The 21205-nt window shown below is 32.1% G+C and overlaps 3 protein-coding genes across 6 annotated transcripts in view; all 3 read left to right on the forward strand.

Moving 5' to 3' along the window:
• LOC104750705 (transcription factor TCP12-like) lies at positions 648-1728 on the forward strand. Its single transcript, XM_019238069.1, has one exon. The coding sequence runs from the start codon at positions 730-732 to the stop codon at positions 1726-1728; it is 999 nt and encodes a 332-aa protein (XP_019093614.1). The 5' UTR covers positions 648-729.
• Positions 13401-13984, forward strand: LOC104750707 (CLAVATA3/ESR (CLE)-related protein 12-like). The gene has a single exon (XM_010472546.2). The coding sequence runs from the start codon at positions 13419-13421 to the stop codon at positions 13749-13751; it is 333 nt and encodes a 110-aa protein (XP_010470848.1). The 5' UTR covers positions 13401-13418; the 3' UTR covers positions 13752-13984.
• Positions 17143-21205, forward strand: part of LOC104750708 (protein CROWDED NUCLEI 3) — a 6333-nt gene continuing 2270 nt past the window's right edge. The window contains exons 1-7 of one of the 4 annotated variants that reach the window (XM_010472549.2): positions 17143-17660; positions 17756-17965; positions 18062-18315; positions 18417-18687; positions 18762-18845; positions 19341-19994; positions 20205-20664. In XM_010472549.2, the coding sequence (XP_010470851.1) occupies positions 17439-17660; positions 17756-17965; positions 18062-18315; positions 18417-18687; positions 18762-18845; positions 19341-19994; positions 20205-20664 (2155 nt within the window). In that variant the 5' untranslated portion in view covers positions 17143-17438. Of the gene's footprint in view, positions 17661-17755; positions 17966-18061; positions 18316-18416; positions 18688-18761; positions 18846-19340; positions 21191-21205 lie in introns of all 4 variants that reach the window. The other 3 variants (XM_010472548.2, XM_010472550.2, XM_010472547.2) reach the window with 3 other exon arrangements.

A 21205-nucleotide genomic window follows, 5' to 3' on the forward strand; every position in this document is an offset into this window, starting at 1 on the left:
TCCAATCGTACAGCGCATAGCCCAAACAAGGGCTTCAATCTCAACATAGCCCGAACTATTAATCTTTTCATCAGTTGCATCTAATGTAAATTAATAATAATTATATTATAACAAATCCTACTATACGGAGAGTAAAATTTAATTCATAGTTACCATTTTTAACAATAGAGAATTTCAGTATTCTCTTCTATATATTTTTGTATTATGTTCTGTAAATGTTATTTAAAGCTAATATATGTATTTTATTCCACAGAATTTATTAGGATGAAGATAATATATACATACATACCAAAACTATTTAAAGATGTATAGTTTTACTCATATTCTACATTAGTAAAAGAAAACTAGATTCAGTTAATTTGAAAACTTTAATTAGTAATAGTGAACTTTATAAGATTTTCTCTCTGTTTGGTTTGGACAGACTTTTGAAGCAGAAGGTAGGGTCACCTCAACCGGAAGAACTAATCCATATTAGTAACGACCGAACAATCCATATTAGTAGTAATCTATTTTTTTTACTTCAGTAGTAATCTATTTAGATTTGTGTATTGTTAATTAAAAACATATAATGCTTTATATATATTTTCTACAATATCTTTTGTCCATCTTCCTCTAGCTATCAACCTTTATAGCACACAAGAAGAACACCCACTAATGAACCAAAGGGCTTAAGTGAAGAACGGAAAAAAGAAGATTCTGTTTTTGTTACCTGTTTCTCTCTTCAATCTAATGTTTCCTTCTCTAGACACCAATGGCTATGATCTCTTTGATCCCTTCAGTCCCCATCAAGCAACCATGCTTCCTTCTTTCACTACTCACATTCAAAGCCCTAGTTCTCACCATCACTTTCCTTTGCCTTCATTTCCTTTCTCTCCAGATTTTCTTGATAATGTTGATGAATCGTTCTTGTTAAGCCAATTCTTGTTACAGGAGCAAGATGCAGCAGCAAATGTTTTTGAATCTCCAAGAAAAGTTTGCAAGAAGCTTGAGAAAAAGAAGAAGAATGAGGAGTGCGTTGAGGACACCACCTCAGAAACGGTTCCACGGAGAAGAACGGCCAAAAAAAGAGACAGGCATAGTAAGATCTGTACGGCTCAAGGTCCTAGAGACCGGAGGATGAGGCTGTCTCTTCAGATTGCTCGCAGGTTTTTCGATCTTCAAGACATGTTGGGTTTCGACAAGGCCAGCAAGACGATCGAATGGCTTTTCTCCAAATCAAAGGCTTCAATCAAACAACTTAAAGAAAGTGTGGCTGCATCGGAAGGAGGAGGAGATGCTGAACATGTCCCGGCTAATGGTAAGGAAAAGGATGATCAGATTCTGAAAGTGAAAGTATCAAAAAGAAGAACAAAGACGATGGAGAGCTCTTGTAAGATGAAAGAGTCGAGAGAGAGAGCTAGAAAACGAGCAAGAGAGAGAACGATGACAAAGATGAAGATGAGATTCTCAGGACTAACTGACACCTCGGAAACAATCTCAGATCCTCATCAAGGAACAAGAGAGATCAAGATAACCAACGGTGAACAAGCAATAGAAGGGAAAAGTCAAGAACAAGAACGGAGTACTAATGTGAACATGGTAGAGTATCAAATGGGTTCTGTGAGCATCATAGAGAAGTTTCTTGGACTAACCAGTGACTCTAGCTCCTCTTCCATCTTTGGAGACTCCGAGGAATCTAACACAAGTCTAAGCTCAATAAGAGGTACTACTTCATTATATATCAAGTAACAACAATGTGTTGATTTTAAACCCTAATTAATCCAGTCTTGATTATTGTTTGCTAATTCCAGGAAACGTAGCACCAAATGAACACAACACAGCTTCAATAGCATCGGTAGATGAGGAGACAAACCCTATTTCATCTTTTTCTCTATATGATTATCTCTGCTACTGATGCTCATGAGACTCCATCCTTCTGAGGTACTTGGAGTTTATAATCTATGCATCAACATAAGAGCCTCACTGAGCCAAATCTATCACATATATATAAATGTAGACATCTGTATGTGTGAACTAGATGGTTTGGTCTGCCTAACTTGTTTGAGGCTTTGGACTGCTTGATTGATGGATATCTATAAATTCTAAACTTTTTTTGTGGTTTCATTTACCTAAGATTCTAGCAAGTTTGTTATTCTTTGGCATTGATTCTTGTTGTTGGTTGTCTTAATTATGTAGTTAGTTCAAATAAGTACCTTTTTATATATGAGTATTGGGAAAGTTCAAAGACATTTGACAAGCACAAAACAAACTTATAGAAGATTGTGATGGGCACAATTTTTAGTCAAGCGACATAATTCACACAACGTTATTTATTGAGTCTTAAACCACTTAGGTGGTATTTATAGATTATACATCTGCGTGATTATTTTTCATATACGTCATCGCCAGCATGTTTTACTAGGAAGTTTAAACAAATAATGGTATTAATCGGGTAAGATTTTTTTTTTTTTTAAATAAATCATGCATAGATGTCCCTATCTAATAAGTAATTAGTGATTTAAATTCAATAAAAAGTAGATTTAATTTTAGGATGAATGAAAGTGTACAAATCACAATAGAAATGTAAAATGAAATTTGGTTGTTAAATAAAAACTTATAAAATGATACTATTTGTGAAATAGATGGAGTAGCTAATTGTTCGAGACTGTTTGGATATGGATTAATCGTTCTTTGATAAATATATATTGTATACATAAAAAAACATTGGGTTATAGGACAGAATACTCCAACTTCCACTATGTTGATTTTTCTACCAAACTCTCAATCATTGTTTTTCTTGTACTTGAGTTGGGTCCAGTGAAAGTTATTTAATTTCTCAGAGAGAATACACTTTCTAAGGAATTCAAAAAACTAATCTCTCTCGCCGTATATATCTTGAAGGAGAGAGGAGAACTAGAGTTTCTCCGACGTTTTGTGCTTCGTTGGCGTCGGCTTCTTTGCAACTTTTGAGTGACGTTGGCTCCTATTTTTCTCGTCTTTTCGAGTTTCTATTTGTGATACTTATGCGTCTTCCATTTTCATTTTAATTTCGACTTTTACTTATGACTAATTTCGATGGTTTGTTTGTTTTCTTTCTTCAGTTGTCTTTGTTAGTGGCATTTTTAAAATTTATCTTATGTTTATCAGTTGATTATTTTTGATTTGGTATTATGTTGGTTTTTTTTTTCTTTTTTTTCTTTGTTAATTAAGAGGAGTTCGAGCTTGGATGCTAATCTCCCTCTATTGTGATACTAGGTTTTGGTAATATTTTATAACATGGCGTAAAGTATCCCTCCCACCATAAATGGAACAAGGGAACACATGAATCCAACTCCTACACTTAAACCACTAGCCCAACACACCGTTAGTATTATGTTGGATTTCCAAAAACCGTAGATTTCTATCTATTAAAGTCTTCAAAGTTTTTTCGGTTCTAAGATTTATTTTTGTTAAATCTTCTCTTTTATTTTGTTTCTAGTACCCTCTATTTCCTGATCAATAGAAGTATATGGTGGTGCTTCAAATCGAGTTAGAGATGAAGAAGCAACCTATTAGGTTATGAAAATTGATGAGACACTAGAAGTGATTGTCGATCATAAATTAAACATGTCTATCAAACCTAATTCACGTGTCACAGTTCAGAGTTCTGGCAACAATCAAAGTTACTATATATATGATATAATTAGGCCTCTAAATATTTTCGTTATCAAGCTAGAAAGATCTTATATAAGCTCTAGTTTTAATATTTTTAGCTTTCGGCTTATGATTTGTATTTTTACTAGACTTTTTAGTTTGATGTTAATTTTTATTAGTTTAATTTGTGGATGTATATAGTTTTAGCACAGCTTTCGATCTTTTTTTAATTTCGGAAGACTAATCAATCTAAAACGAGATTCTTTTATTTCTCCCTGCTTGGATGGCAGAACCTCCATGCATCTACTGATTTGTCAAAGCATATCAGTAAATCATCCGCTACTACACGAAGCTACATGCCAGCGATAACCAATGATATACAATATGGGCCCGTAGGCCCAAAAATCAAGTTTACTAACATACAAACACTTAGTGTATATAAAAGGAAAGGGAAAAATGATTGCAGCTCATTATTAGGATATTTAGTAGATAAAAAAAAAATTAAAAAATTAATAAGAAAGATGATTGCCAGCTAAAGATGTCACACAGTCATCATACATGCACAATTTATTAAGAAAAGTTATTAGCTAAACGAAGTATAATAACCATCACATGGAGTATACTAACAAATTACAAACACTATGTAGCTATTTATTTCGATGTTCTGTTCGCCGGAAATTGGCATTAACCAGCATTGACTGTTGTTGACCAAAAAATATATTAAATTGTTGATTTATTTATTTATTTTTGATAAACAGTTGAAAATTTAAGCTATTCAATAATTTTATGAAAAAACTATATATCATAATTTTTTGTTATATAATTTCTGATTTTTGTTTGTTATATAATTTTTTGTGGTATATTTTGTTATAGAGTTTTGTGCTATATTTATTTGTAATAATTAATCTAAACTTTTCTCAAAATAAATAAAATAAAGTAATATTATCTTTGGTCAACACCGAGCCAAACGAACCTTTTTTTGTCTAATTAACAAAGTTGCTTCCGAACAAATAAATACTAAATACCAAATCGAATTACTACTTCTGTATGATTTGAAATTATATCAAAACTAATAAACCAAAAACTAGAAAAATCTTACACCTCTATATAATCACACCATTAATATAGTATTTAATAACGTCCCCCCTAACTATTGCAATGTATCGTAAGAAACTGATTCCTATTATAGGTTATATTTTCCTAATTAGCTTTTGTTTTGCACCAGATTTGATATATTTGATCTTTTCATGAAACTGACTCAAGTTTGTTGTTTTATACCAGAAAAATGGATTTTGATACACTAAACTTGGATGATGATCAAATATACACACAAAAACAAACTTCAGATCAGTACTGAAGTTGGATGATACTCTAAAAGTTAACTTCAGATCCAAACTTGGATGATATTTTTAAACCTCTCACACACACAAGTTAATGATAAACAAAGACTAGTAAACTAAGCAAATGGAGAAATTACTAGTATATGCTCATGAGATACAAAATCAAAAGGGGAAAACTCAGGTACGTCTGAGTGGACTTTTGAGAAAGTCGAACTGTTGCTCAGCAATTTTGAGCTCAGCAGAGGTAAGCGATCGATTTACCACCAAAGTACTCAATGCGGTGGTGTAGAAACGAATAGCTTCGTCGACCTGATCCACCAAAAAAGTCTGCTGAGATGCCCCACGTAAGCGAAGGACAATAGACATGGTGAAAAATTTCAGCGATTTGAGTAGGAGACAACAAATGAAAGAAATTAGGGATCCATCTCTCTGGTTCTGACGTACGTGAGCTTTCCCCTTTTGATTTTGTATCTCATGAGCATATACTAGTAATTCCTGCGTTTGCTTAGTTTACTAGTCTATGTTTATCATTAACTTTTGTGTGTGTGGGGTTTAGAGTATCATCCAAGTTTGGATTTGACGTTCACTTTTAGAGTATCATCCAACTTCATTTCAGTGATCATCATCCAAGTAGACTTTATGCTAAATGCTGGAAATACATCACCAAAGGAGAAATTAATTTTGATGGTACAACTGGTGTTAAATGTAAACATTGTGAGAAGACTTATTACTTGAATCTGCGTCGAAATAGAACTATAATACCATGAATCATCACTATAAATCTTATTCAAAAAATTATGGGAGTACACCTAGAAGTAATAGGAAGATGGATATGATGATCTTTCGAGAAATGATTGTGGTGGCTTTAATTCAGCATAATATCTCCCATATTCGTTTGTTAAATATGAAAAGATTAGAGAGGCTTTTACTTATGCTAATCCAGCTATAGAATTTTGGTCGAGAAACACAATAGTGTCTTCAAGATTTACGAGAAGGAGAAAAAGAAGTTGAAGGAAGTCTTAACTAAAATCGCATGTAGGATTTGTCTCACAACAGATCTTTGGAGAGCTATAACTATTGAAAGTTACATCTGCCTATACAGCTCATTTGCTGTGACTTAATTTATGTGTGTATTATCTCAGGGGTTTTATTCTTACATTTCACAAAAGACTGGTGTTAATGGAAAATCTCCACTAGACACATATTTGGATGAGCCTGTGTAGATGGTTGCGTTTAGGAGTTTGAATGTGATTGCTTATTGGAAAGACAATGCAAGTCGATTTAAAGAATTAGCATCAATGGCATGTGATGTCTTGAGTATTTCAATCACAACAGTTGCATCATAATCATCTTTTAGTATCGGCAGTCGAGTTTTGCATAAGTTTAAGAGTTGTCTTTTACTGACCAATGTTCAGGCTTTGATTTGTGCAAGGAATTGGTTTCGTGGATTTGAAGAGATTGGTAAGAGCTTTGATACATTTTATTGCATTTGAAATATATTGGTGATGAATTTTTAATTATCTTGATTTGAAAATTGTAGGTGATGACTTCAAGTGTTTTGAAGAGGAAGAAGGGACTATTGTTGATGGTTGAGTTTGGCTTCGGTACATTTTGAGTTTGGATTTGATACATTTTATTTGAGTTTGGCTTTGATACATTTTATTTGAGTTTGGCTTTGATACAATTAATTTGAGTTTGACTTAAGTTTGTTGTTAAGATTGTGACTTTGGGTTTGATATTTTGTAATGAGAATAGGTCCGTATGAGTTTATTGTTGATGTTTTTTCAAGAATGGAATCATCATCAGATCAGCAACACAACAACAATCAGAAACAGATCCTTAAAGTTTAGAGATTGAATCAGCAGACTAATTTGAGTTTGACTTAAGTTTGTTGTTAAGATTGTGACTTTGGGTTTGATATTTTGTAATGAGAATAGGTCCGTATGAGTTTATTGTTGATGTTTTTTAAGAATGGAATCATCATCAGATCAGCAACACAACAACAATCAGAAACAGATCCTTAAAGTTTAGATATTGAATCAGCGGACTAACGAAATCAAAAACGCAATTGCAAATATAAACTTAGATCAGAAAGTAGAGTATAGAAAAACAGAGAGATCATAAATGAAATGAAGAAACATCATTTAGATCAAAAAAGAGAAATGAGCAGTGACCATAGACATGACCATTTGGACATGGTCTTTATTGGGTATGTCCACTATTTCGACCATTATCCATTTGAGACTGTCCAACTTCTGCCTATACAAAACAATTTACAAACGGACTATGGACCATTTGACATCTCTATTCCTATATAAGATATTTGGCCAATCTTCTTTTTTAGGTCCTCTTTTAATATTTTGCGTATTTCAAAACTTTAGAAGCCAATATAACGAACAACGGAAAAACATGACGTGTAGACTGTAAAATTTGAACACATATATTGAAAAATTGTGCATATTTAGTTGACAGATCTTCTCTCTTTGGTCTAAACTAGCGTAAAAGAAACATATGTTTGAGGTTATTTATTTATTTTCAAGTTTAGAAGTTTATGTATTCAAGGAGAAAACCAAAAGAGACTTTGCTCAGATCTAGCTACGAATAACATGAGAATATATACTAACCTATAAATGTAATCTCCTGCCTCCTTGCTTTCCTATCTCTCAGGAGCGCCTAACCTTGATCATCGGTGTATCTGTAACTACTAAAATCATATATTTTGTAGAGTGTTGTATATAAGCTGAGTAGGAAATCTATTAAGAACTGACAAGAATGAAGCAGAGGAAGAAACACAGAGGTACGTTGAATGAGCTAGGAAACCTCACTCTCAATTAAAAGCCTTTAAAACATGGAGCAGAATGGAGGAATTAAAGAAGGATATAAAAAAAAAGTAGGCTACATTGTGTCAATGTGTCCTAAGATTTTACTATGTCTGTTTTAGAAGAAAAATAAATTTAGAAAAAAGTAAAAAAGCTACATAGTAGAGTCGATCGGTTTTGCAGACACAAGCATGGGGTTTTCGAGCTATGTCCAATCAGATTTTGGATAATTCTTTGGACTTATATTTTATTTGCTCAAAAAACTTATATATATATATATACATATATATATATATATATCTTAGATTATTACCACAAATGGATTATACAATTCAAACTATTTTTAACAATCAAATCATTGCTCAAAAGATTTTAAAAACTCTTTAGGAATTATGACCACAAATGGATTGTATTCAAAACTAGTGTTCTTACCCTTTCTTTATAGACTTGGGAGATTGGGACCAGAGCCAGATAATTTTTTTGGTTACACACGATCAGAACCAGTTTAGAAAGTCTCCATTTGAAGAGATTTTTTTTTTTTTTTTATATATACATGTTTTGTCAGTTTTAGTCGGATATTTCCAAAAATTTAATGCGAAGAAAATTGTGACTTGTCACATATTTAGCTAAATAATTAATAATAATAATAGAATTTTTTTACTGATGGGGATTATTGAAATATTGGAGAACAAAATGTTGTCTTGCCTGCGTTTTTTGTTTTAATAGGCAATAAACTAACTAAAGACGTAGAGAACGTAAAAGTACTTTTATTTATTTGGAAAGAAGGGAAGAATAATGAGATATGGATGTCGAGAGAGAGATCTTTTGACAAAATGTAGCTGCTTCTAGATTCCATAGACTTGCAGCTCGTACGGAGCCTTGTGCCTAACTCTTACAACACATATACATATTGAAGCAATATGATGAGATCAACACGTAAAAAAATCTATATCAACTGTTTGTGTCTCTTACGTATAGCTTCATAATAAAATTTAACTTTTGAATCGTTGTTATTTTTTCTCTAAGCTATTATCCTCTTAAAACTATACTCTGAATATAAAATAGAGAATAAAGGTATAGTTTTAAGAGGATAATAGTATTTAGGGTTTAGAATTTAGTCATTTTGTACATTAAAAAAATGTATTTTTAAAAATAAAATACCTTTTTATGACACTTTTTAAAAATATTTTTTCATATTGTCTATTTTCAAAAATACTATTTTTAATATACAAAATGACTAAATTCTAAACCTTAAACTCTAAATACCTTTATCCTCTTAAAACTATACCCTAAACATAAAATAGAGAATCTGAATCTAACAAAAATTTCTAAAAACTAATTTAACATATGGTGACTTTGTAAGAAAGAGCAAAAATAAAAATGTTCAAAAAGAGATCTTTAAAAAAAATTGTATTTCAAAATGGATATTGCTAACAAATTCTCTATTAAAATTATTACCCATAATGACATTCTTAACTTAGAATTGTCTTAATAGATCAGTTTAGGTTTTTGTTTTGTGATTACATCTAATAGAAAAGAAATGGTTGAGCAAAGAAAGATAAAGTAAGGTGAGTTCAGCCACAGTCAGTGTGATGCATGACTAACAACAAATTCATTTCATTTTCACTCAATAATGTAATATATTTGGGATTTAATTCATGATATATACTATCTCTTATTTTTTTTTTTTAACACACACATTTGACTAAACCCACCACTAGTTACCCAACTAAATTACCCATTTGGACCAAGTTGGTAACGATGATGAAATTTCAATTTTCAAATCTTTATACGAAATTTTCATTCTAAAAACACATTTAACAACATAACTTTATAAATTGTTCTATGACAAAAATCAAAGTTTCTGTGAAACAAAAAACCTATATGTTTAATGTATTTTTACCGTGGTGCTATGTGTCTTCAAGTTTATGTATTTCGGATATTGGACTTTTATAAGCGTTATATATATATATATATATATATATATATATATATATATTTCATTTAGGATCGTATGGGTTTAAGTGCAATGTGGTTTCTTTCAACTTTTCAGAGATTTTTTGGGAAAAAATTTACGTCATCTAATTTTTTTTGTAAGTTTAATATATGTAGTTATTAAATTAGACAAAAAATACTTGGTTTAATTTCCGTCGTCCTAAAAAATTATCATTTTATTTATAATGGTAGATTCATACTTACGACTTAACAATCGTTAATATTAGTGACAAAATTGTTAACTATGATTAAAAAATAACCCCACGTGGTTAATTAGTTTCAAATAAATACACTGTTACCTTTTTATTTTTTCCCAAATCGATTTGGGATCTAAAAACCCTGAAACAAATTTTTCTCAAATCCCGAATGGGTTCTTTGATTACCTCAAAGCGATATCCACTGTCACCTTACCAACCATCAAAATCACCATCAAAGCAACCAATGTGAAAAGGAAGAAACTCAAGTCTCTGATAAAACATTTTTTATCGATCTTAACTTCTTTGTCCGCAACACAAAGCGAAACAATCCCAACAACAACACAAGTTACAAATACGACACCACCCAAGACGTTGTTAAGACCCACTTCCCCTTTGTTCGAACCAACCAAAGCAGCTATACTCGCAAACACATCAGGCGCTCCGTTACCAAGTGGAAGCAAAGTAACACCAGCAATAGTTGGAGGCAACTTCAAAAACTTAGAAAGCTACTCCAACGAACAACAAAAGTAATCAGCAGCAGTATTACCCAACATATAAAACAGAGCAATGAGCCAAACCCCTAACCAAAGAAGCTGAGCTAATCAAAGAAACCATTCGGGATTTGAGAAAATTTTGCTTATAGAGTTCTTAGATCCCAAATCGATTTGGGGAACAATAAAAGGGCAACAATGTCTTTATTTACAAGTGAGGTTATCTTTTAACTTTGGTTAACAATTCCGTCATTAGTGTTAACGACTGTTAAGTCGTAAGTATGGATCTACCATTATAAATAAAATGATGAGTTTTTCAGACAACAAAAATTAAACCATGTATTTTTGTCCAATTTAATAACTATAAGTATTAAACGTCCAAAAAAAATTAGATGACGTATTTTTTTAGTTTTTTCCCTAGATTTTTTGTTTGTAATATGAGAAATTAAGATGAGAGAGATATCATGCATTAACATCTGAGAGATTGTATCCAAAACACGACTGTTCATCATTAGGTCACGCTCTAATTTTTACAGCATAGACTGTTGGAAGATACATCGGTTTGGTATGTTTTATCATTTTACAATTGTACACATTTAGAATATGTAAGTTAGTAACATAATAACAAAATAATCATACTTTTACATTTGAATTCCTAGAAATGTTTTGATTGCAATGTCAAGTTAGATATTTTTTCCTTGTAATTCACAATATATTTTTAAAATATTTAGATATATATTTAAATAAATTGTCTAGAAGGCAGCCACTGAGTTAACGATCTTTCATGAATGGAGGTTCTTGGCATTTGACTTTTATAATATGGATAGTATAGATATTAATATTGTTTGCATTTTGTTTTTAAGGAATCGTGACACTGAACTGTCGAATACAAGAAAAAAAAAATTGATGTTCTTATTACCAGTGTGCAATCATATCAAGAGCACTCAACATTAGTGCAAGAGAAGATATACACAGTTAAAAGGCTGGTTTGGAATTGCACAATGCCCACCAGTTCCAAAATCCACTCAGGAAACCTCTTTCGTGCATTGGAAGACCTTTAATCAATTTTACGTCTCATCATCTTTTTTTTCTTCACTATGAGAGATTCACAATCCAAGTTATAAAGAGCTGGAATTCCTTTCTTACTTTAAAAGAAAAAATCAAATGAAATACAAACGGTAAAATATGTTTATAATTCGGAATTTAAATATGTATAGTTAAAAATAGAGAAAATATTTATATGACTTAAGGCAATCGAATTGATCGTTCAGACGTTCAAGATGTCTAGCGCCTAAATGATACCTAGCTAAACGTCTAAAACGGGAGTTGATAGTAAAATTATGTGATTCTATAAAACTAAATTATGTGATCTTACAAAATTATCCATGATATAGTAAGATCATATTATTAAATTGATTTTAAAATATAGAAATTAAAAAGTAATATATAAAAATTAATATGGTATAGAATGTGCGAGAAGACAAATTATCAAACACATTGAATATATGAAAGTCAACCGCTGATGAAAGAAAAAAAATGTTATTATCAGAAAATATCATACAAAAAGTAATATGTGGAACGTGGTATCATTAAAAAGTCCACGACGCAGTATCAATTTTCTCAGAGCACATGTAAAGGCAATGGATCGATAACTCTTTAATTACTCTGTTCACACGTCGATATAATTAGACCTATAAATACGATATGAATTATTGCAATCGTCTGCTGCAAATACAAATACCATTGATTACAAAGCTTTGTAATCAAAGGTTTCATTATTCCAAAGATTTTTTAATTTTCTATTTTGACAGTGTCAAAGATTTTTTCATAATTGCTAAGTTGCAATCATGCCTCTTTTTTCATTCCTTGAATTCTAAGAAACCCTGATGCATTAGTTTTACTTCCCTTTAATACTCCACAATTATGGTTTATCTTTTGTACACTAATAATTGATCTCTATAGATTTTGTTTATGTAGGTGTTATTATCGTGAAGATATTATTCGTTCTCATGATCTAATTCTATTAATGTTCTCCACTTGATATTTTTTTTTTGTTGGTTTATATCTTTAAAGACTGTGTTCATTTGTTATGAATGTAAATATAATAATTTTAAAACATTATAAATGCCTACATATTCACTTTCAAAGGTCAAGAAATTATGTAATTACGCCCATTTTTGTTGGTCAATATAATAATCTCTCAACTGTTATTTTGTCAACAATAATTTACAATGTAAGATATATACTACAATGTAAAATATACAGTACTTTAAAACGACTCAAAAAGAAGAAAAAAAAACAGTAGTAACGAAAGAACTAAAACATAATCATATGATACAGGAAACCTATAAAAACAGAAATATACTAATATGATATTTAGAGTTTCCAACGATTTCTCTAACAACAAATTACAGAGATCATAAAACGAAATCTTTTACGGAATATGATAACTTAGTTAGTGGTCGTGAAGCTTCTCTTTCGTTTCCAGTTTGACTAGATTTGAACTCGTTGTGGGAGTTAAAAAAGCGGTCATGTGACCATTAACCTAGAAGACAGAAAAAAGAAGACTACCGGCAAAGCTAAGAAAGGTCAGCCACTAGAATAAAAACCAAACATATGTTTTTGCCCAAATTTTTTGACACAAAAATTAGCGAATACTTTTACGAAAATAGAGCACATATGTCATATGATAAAGCAGCCAGCGTTGAAAAGACAAAATCCCACTCCCTTCACATCTCTTAAGCTTTACATTTTGTAAACCATATAATATAATGATATATATAAATATAGCTGAGCTCTCTTACCATACTATCTTCCAAACCGTCCTACAAAGCTTTTCGTTACATCTTTCCAAATTCATACATAAACACAAAAAGACAATATCTTATATTTTATTTTTATTTTTGGCCCTATTCTTATTGATTAACACACCCATATGCTTAAAACTTCCTTCAATCATCTTCCATGGCCTTGAAGTTCTCTCAAATTCTCTTCGTAGTTCTATGGCTCTCTCTCTTCTTCCTCCTTCTCCACCACTTGTACTCCCTCAACTTCCGCCGCCTTTATCTAAATGCGGCTGAGGAGCCATTGTCAATGTCTAAGCAACACCACCACCGTTTTCACACCATTAGATTAGTCAGCAGAAAAGCTCTCTCACAAAGATACGACTTCACGCCTTTCAACCGCCGCCATGATCACCATCGTTCCGAAGAGCAATACGACGGTGATGAGATCGACCCTCGTTATGGGGTGGAGAAACGCCGTGTTCCATCCGGACCGAATCCGTTGCACCACTGATGATGGCGCGTGTTTCATTTGTGTGGTAACATACTTTTGTCTAGCTTTTTATTTTCTTTCTTTTTCATATATTTCCGTAAGGGAAAAAAATTAAACAATAGAGGATACATTTCTACAATATGGGTGTTGATACATTATATTTTTTCTTATAATTTTGACGATTTGTATTGGTGAATATGTTGATTTACTAAAGATATTGACATCTTGATATTATTTTAAATTTTGTTTTGTTACTGAATGTAGTAATGACTGTTATGTACATTGATTACTATAATTAGTTTTTAAATTTAATAGATCAAACTGGTCGCTGATTACAATGATGGATGTTTAAATAATTGCTTTGACTTTGGGATTAACCAACTAGTAGCTGCAACGGCACGTCACAACTCACAACTCAGAGATATTATACCAAAAATAAATGGTGTAAGATAAACAAAGAGTACAATACTATAAAGAAAACTAATAATTTTTGTTTCACATAAATGAAATTTGGATTACAAGGTATACTTTTCTTTTCATGCTTATATAGTACGCAAAAATTTACTGTAGACGTATTCTCATTTCGACAAAAGATAAAATACAGTTAGAGTATTGGTTTATTTTAAAAAGAAATTTTATATAGAGCAAATCAGAGAAACTCACCCAAATAATAACAAAAAAAGTGTTGTAATTTTGTAAAGAGAATAGATTAGAAACGTTAATGACATTTATTTGGTGCGTCTAAAAATGACTTGGCCTGTCTTTTCGATAGAAATAAGGAAATTGTCATTTTGCAAAAGCTTCACTGTCTCTCAATCCAAGGATGTGCCGACTTTTTCCTATTTTGAATTCTACACCATGAAAATGTTATTAGTTTTCTTTCTGATATTGACATTACATAAATGCAAAAAGGGACCAAAGCTTTTACCAATAAAAAAATAAAGGACCAAAGAATCCAGTGCAAATAAGAAAGTTACTGGATATATGTGTAACATGAATTTATGGAAAGAAAATTAGAGGAATTTGAGTAACATTTTTTAGTTGTAATTTTTTTCTTATAGTATTTATTTTTTAAAAAATAAAAATTTACATTTTTTCTCAAACAATAATATTGTCGCTATAATTTTTCTTTTTGATTTTTTTTTCCAATTCAAATTTCCGGTATTAAGAGAGAATATATGTGTATGATATGAATTCTCTCCCTGAGGTCTAAAGTCTGGAGAGAGTTTAATTTTGGCATTAGGATTTTGATTTTGCGATTAAAAATTTATGAATTAGCATGACAGCTGAATTTAATTTTGTAACTTTGATATGAAAATACGATCATTAGAACATTGAATATGAATAATGTTCCTATATGTATATGAAAAATGTTTCTATATGGTAAAAAAACGTAAATATTTGTGAAAAACTTGTGAGAGATTCAATAAATATGTTTGTTTGAGAACATAATACAAATGCTAAGTTGTAAATAAACGTTAAGCGTATCTAACAAAAAATGGTAAGTTTGTGGTAAACGGCATCCACTATGTTAAAACTCATATGTAGATGTGTGATAACTAGCATAAGTTTATGTCAACTCAAGAATACAGTTGTTTCTTCGTTTTTTTTTATGTGGACAAACTATTAAACTGAGAATACCAGTGATCTAATTGCCCCAAAAAATAATGATCTTTTTATTAGAAAGTTGTTATCTAGTAAATAAGCAAAGTCGCCATTACACAGTAGTCTAAGACTATAGTAGTGGTTGTGTGTCCATCATTTCAATGGACCCCTTTCAGATATTAGGTTTGTGTGACATTGAAATATATTTACAATGTTTTATAGAAAGCCAATAGAGTAAAAGCAGAAACAACTAGCTGATTATTACAAAAAAGAATATCATCAACTACTCGAATACTATTTCCAAAAAGATATATACATTTTTCATATTTTATAAAAAAATTAAAGCGCATGGCCAAAGCATTTGATTTCCAAAATTTACTAAGCAAAGAAAGCAAGGGTTGAATTCTGATAACAACATGCATGGAATACATGTCACAGACTCACATGCAATGTTTTTCTCTCCAATGAAATCGAGAATGTTAAAAAAAAAAAAAAAAAAAAAAAAAAAAAAAAAAAAAAAAAAAAAAAAAAAAAAAAANTACAAGAACTGAATCAAGATTTCAAAATGAAAGGCTGTCATGCTAGCTCATGTGGTTCCTAATATTATCGGATGCCCACGAAAGGACGACATTCATCAATATAAACAGTCATGAATAAGTAATCATCTTATTAACAGTAAAATATGCACGACACACTCTTTAACCGAGTGATCCTTTTTACTGATGTTACAAATACAATCAAATTTCATACAAATGTTAAACATAGCGAAGATTCCATTGAAATTTTCATATATTGGGATGTCATTGTCTTTGAAGTACGGGAGTAAACATACTTAAATATGATTAATTTTTAGGAAATATAAGATTTTAAAAATAAAACTAATTTTCGTAAATCAATTAAATAAGTTGATTATAACTTTAGTACTTTGGTCATTTTTAAATTAAAAATACATATATGTTTTTCTATCTTTATTTTCAGAAAACTTTTTTAGCAATTTGTAGTGACAACTTTAACTTACTGATCGACCTTTCACATATATAACACATACGTTGACTTTGCAAAGACATTAAATCCAGGAAATTTTGTTTTGAATACCAAATATCAAATATCAATATATACATTTTTTAAATACATTTTGAGTTTTACCCTTTTATTTGTACTTAATTAAAAACTTATTTACAAAGTTAATCCCTAAAAAGTTTCCAAAAATAGCATTACTTCAGATTTTGTTTCCTAAATATTTTACATTCCATTTCAACTAAAAAACATTACAGCAAAATCAATATGAAAACAGAAATTATGATATATTTAACCACTTTCTATTGTGTTTTGAAAATATTATATCTCTGAATTCTTTGAAAATAAAAAAAACAACAATTTGATTCCCATTTTGTTTTCCAATGAGCTTTGATTCTTAACGTAAGAAGAATTTCAATTCATATTTATTTAAATATTATAATTAATATATATAAACTTAATAAAATTTTTAAATATTACGAATACGTAAATTTTTAAAAAGTTTAAAATACTATATAATATGGTTATATAGTAGATGACTTCTAAATAAGACATGTTGGAAACTTGAAATTAATAAAATATTATTAAATTTGTATTAACCCGGGTTAAATCCTCATTTTATTATTTGTTTACACTATTAATATTAGAATATACGATATGTAAAATTAAGTTGATTTAATGTGTAAAATAATTAAATAATTATAATTGGATAATGAAAAAAAGCCCAAACAGGCCCAATAAATAATTTACACGAGCTGATGACGTCTCGTTTTGCAACTTGCAAAATGCAAAGCACCGAAGAAGATACTTTGCCACTTTTGAGGTTGAAAGAAAGAAAGAAAGAAAGAAAGGTTGTGTGTGAGACAGAGTGCGCAGTTTCGGAGCGGAGGACAGAAGTCTCTTCTTGTAACTGATGGGTTTTTTTCACTAACTGCTTCCACGACGGCCCCTCTTAAGAAAAAAGATTTCAAATTGGTGCAATTTGCTTCTTCAATTCAATTCAATTCCTCCGAAATTGTCAAATTAGGGTTGTTTGGTCTTTCATTCTCCAATCGATGCATCTGGGTCTTTAGGGTTTGCACAGAAATGTTCACTCCGCATAGGAATCGGTGGTCGGAGACTGACCGGAAAGGAAAGGCTATAGCTTTTGCCGATGAAATCAAGACGCCGTCTCCGTCAAGGGGGCTCCTCCTAGGAGAGGATGATGATTGGCGAAAGTTCAAAGAAGTTGGTTTACTCGATGAACCTTCTCTGGAGAGAAAAGATCTTGATGCTCTTACAGAGAAGATCTTGAAGCTTGAGAAAGAGGTAAATTAATAAAGTTTGGATTTTTTTGTTGTTGTTGTCGTATTATGTAACTATGAGTGTTTGGGTTTGAATTGAGAATTTTTCTTGTGGTACAGCTGTTTGATTACCAACATAATATGGGGCTTTTGCTAATGGAGAAGAAGAAGTGGACTTTGACAAACGAAGAGCTTCAACAAGCATTTAATGAAGCTACGGAGATTCTCAATCGTGAAAGGACATCAAAGATGATTGCTTTAAACGAAGCTGACAAAAGAGAAGAGAACCTTAGGAAATCTTTGATTGCCGAGAAACAATTTGTAGCTGAGGTATCTCTCATTTCTCAGTTCGTGCTGTGTCTGTTTGTTGTGGTTTTATTTGGGTTTGATGTTTATTTAGACGTTTCTGCTATTTGTGTATTTCAGCTTGAGAAGGATTCAAAATACTGGCGACAAGAACATTCTGAGGCGAAGTCTACTTCTGAGGCAAAGCTAGCCGAAGCAGATGCTTTGGTTATTGGTATGAAGGAAAAAGCTTTAGTGGTGGATAGAGAGAAGGCTATTGCTGAAGAAAAGCTTTCAGTGATTAATAGAAAAAGTTCTGAGGTAGAAAGGAAACTAAAGGAGGTGGAGACTCGTGAAAAAGTGCACCAAAGGGAGCATCTTTCTCTAGTCACAGAGTATGAACAAACACTCTTTTTTTTGTACTCATCGGTTCTGTTTCTTGTTTGTTGGTATGGAGATTTGACCTCACATGTTATCTTTTTCTTATGTTTCTTAGACGAGAAGCTTATGAGGCAGTGTTTTACAAGCAGAGAGAAGAACTACAGGATTGGGAGAAGAAGTTGACACTACAAGAAGATAGGTTGTCTGAAGCTAAAAAAAGCGTTAACAATAGAGAAGAAAGAATTATGGAAAGTGAAAGAGCTATCAAGAAGAAAGAGAAGCTCCTTGAAGAGACGCAACAAATGATTGATATTGCCAAGTCAAAATTAACAGAGAGAGAAGAATCTATAAACAATATGCTAAATGACATTTCTAAGAAGGAAAAAGTGAGTTTTCAAGCTGCAATTATTTTCTGCTTCCTGTACATTTTTGCTTATATAGGAATTCGTTTCTGTTTTAGGACTTTGAAGCCATAAAGGCTAAAGTTGATATCAAAGAGAAGGAGCTCCATGAGTTTGAGGAGAAGCTTATTGTGAGGGAGCAGGTCAGCCTCAACTTGCCTGAAACTTTTTTGTATTTGTTAAATATATATCGCCTTTTCTTCCTTGGTCATTGTAATGGTTATTTTATGGTTTCACGTAGTAAACCTTCAGTAAATGGATAGAAAAATTTAAAGGTAGATGTGTCTTTCTGTTTTTGTGTTGTATTACACACACATACCCACCCACCTCTATTTGCCTCATTAATTTTATGTGACAGTGCGGCAAGTACGGCTTACAAGATTATTAGTGTCCTAGTTATTGTGAAATGTTATTTTTGTAGTATTTAACAAAATCAGAGTTTGTATACAGAGCTTGGGTTAATGTAAGGAATATTTTTAAACTATGGTGACATTCTATGTGGATGCTAAAAAAATTTAGTTACTGTCTAGAACAACTTACAGAACTTAATATTTTCAGGTTATTATTTTCGTTTCTGTCTGTTTAAGTGTCAAAATACATACTTCAAAGAGATATGACACTGTGATGAAATTTAACAGATGGAGATTGGGAAGCTCCTTGATGATCAGAAGGCTGTTCTAGATTCCAGAAGGCAGGAGTTTGAAATGGAGCTTGAACAGATGAGGAGATCCCTTGATGAAGAACTTGAGGGAAAGAAAGCTGAAATTGAGCAGCTGCAAGTTGATATCAGCCACAAGGAAGAGAAGTTGGCGAAGAGAGAGGCAGCTTTGGAGAAAATGGAGGAGAGAGTGAAGGTGAAAGACAAGGATCTTGAAGCAAGGCTGAGAGCTGTGAAGGAAAATGAAAAATCTATAAAAGCAGAAGAGAAAAAGCTGAATTTGGAAAATCATCAATTTCTCGAAGAGAAGGAATATTTGCTTAAACTGAAAGATGAGATTGAAGAGATCGAAGCTAGGACAACAAAGCAGGAGTCAGTGATTCTCGAACAACATGAAAGTCTCAGGATTACAAAAGAAGAGAGACTTGATTTTCTGAGACAGCAGTCTGAACTGAAGCAGCAGATAGATAGAGTTAAGCAAGAGGAGGAGTTACTCTTACAGAAACGTAAAGAACTGAAACAAGATAAGGAAAGATTTGAGAAAGAGTGGGAAGTTTTGGATGAAAAGAGGGCTGACATAGCTAGAGAGCAAAAGGAAGTTACTGAAGAAAAGGAGAAACTGAGAAGGTTGCAAATATCAGAGAAGCATAGGCTAAAGAGAGAAGAGATGACATCAAGGGATGATTTGAAGAGGGAGTTGGATGGTGTAAAGATGCAGAAAGAATCATTTGAAGCAGACATGAAGATTAAGAAACTTGCTTTGCATGAAAATGCCAAAAATAAGACCAATCAGTTGGTTGAAGATCTTGAGAAGCAAAAAAGGAATCTTGACATGGAGTTGCAAAGGCAAGAAGAAGAGGGTGAGAGAGATTTTAATGAAAGGGAGAGAACATATGAGAAGAGAAGCCAAGAAGAGCTTGAAAACATTAATTACACAAAGAAGCTGGCTCAGAGAGAGATGGAAGAAGTGCAATACGAGAAGCTTGCTCTTGAGAGGGAAAGAGAACAAATTTCTATCCAAAAGAAGTTGTTGAAAGAACAAGAAGTTGAGATGCATAACGACATCACTGAGCTAGATGTACTTAGAAGCTCTTTGAAGGAGCAACGAGAAGAATTCATCAGTGCAAGAGAGCGTTTCCTAGTATTCCTGGAAAAACTTAAGAGCTGCAGTTCCTGCGGAGAAATAACCGAAAATTTTGTTCTGACTGATCTTCGACTGCCTGATGTTGAAAATGGGGACAAACTTTCTGAGAAACGGAAATTAAAAGCAGAGGACGCTTTCAGCATTTCTCCCAGTGCAGAAAATAGCAGGAAAACATCTTTGATTGGGAAAATTGCTTCAAAGCTGTTGAGTATATCACCGATTGGGAAGGCAGATAAAGTCACTGACCTGGGTGTAACAGTTAAGCTTCCAAAACCTTCGCAACGTGATGATCGTCTGGATACAGTGCCAGGCGATGATCATGAACCATCTGCTACCGAACAGAGTTTCACAGATAGTAGAATACAAGAAGGTCCTGAAGTTTCCCTGCAATCAGAGATAAAGAGTGATAAACCTAGACGTGGTAGAGGTAGGGGTAAGTCTGTTAGAGGAAGATCGCAAGCAACAAAAGCTGCGTCGAAAGATTCAAAACCATCTGATGTAGGAACTCCAAAGAAGCGACAACGCGAACAGGCTTCTAGAATCACAGAAAGTGAACACACAGCTGGTGATAGCGATGAGGGTGTAGATAGTATCACAACTGGTGGACGTAGGAAGAAGAGACAAATAGCCGTTCCAGTCTCTCAAACGCCTGGGCAAAGCCGGTATCATCTCAGGAGACATAGAAAGTAAGTTCCTACTTT

This window comes from Camelina sativa, chromosome 16 (genome assembly GCF_000633955.1).
Source record: "Camelina sativa cultivar DH55 chromosome 16, Cs, whole genome shotgun sequence".
Lineage (NCBI taxonomy): Eukaryota > Viridiplantae > Streptophyta > Magnoliopsida > Brassicales > Brassicaceae > Camelina > Camelina sativa.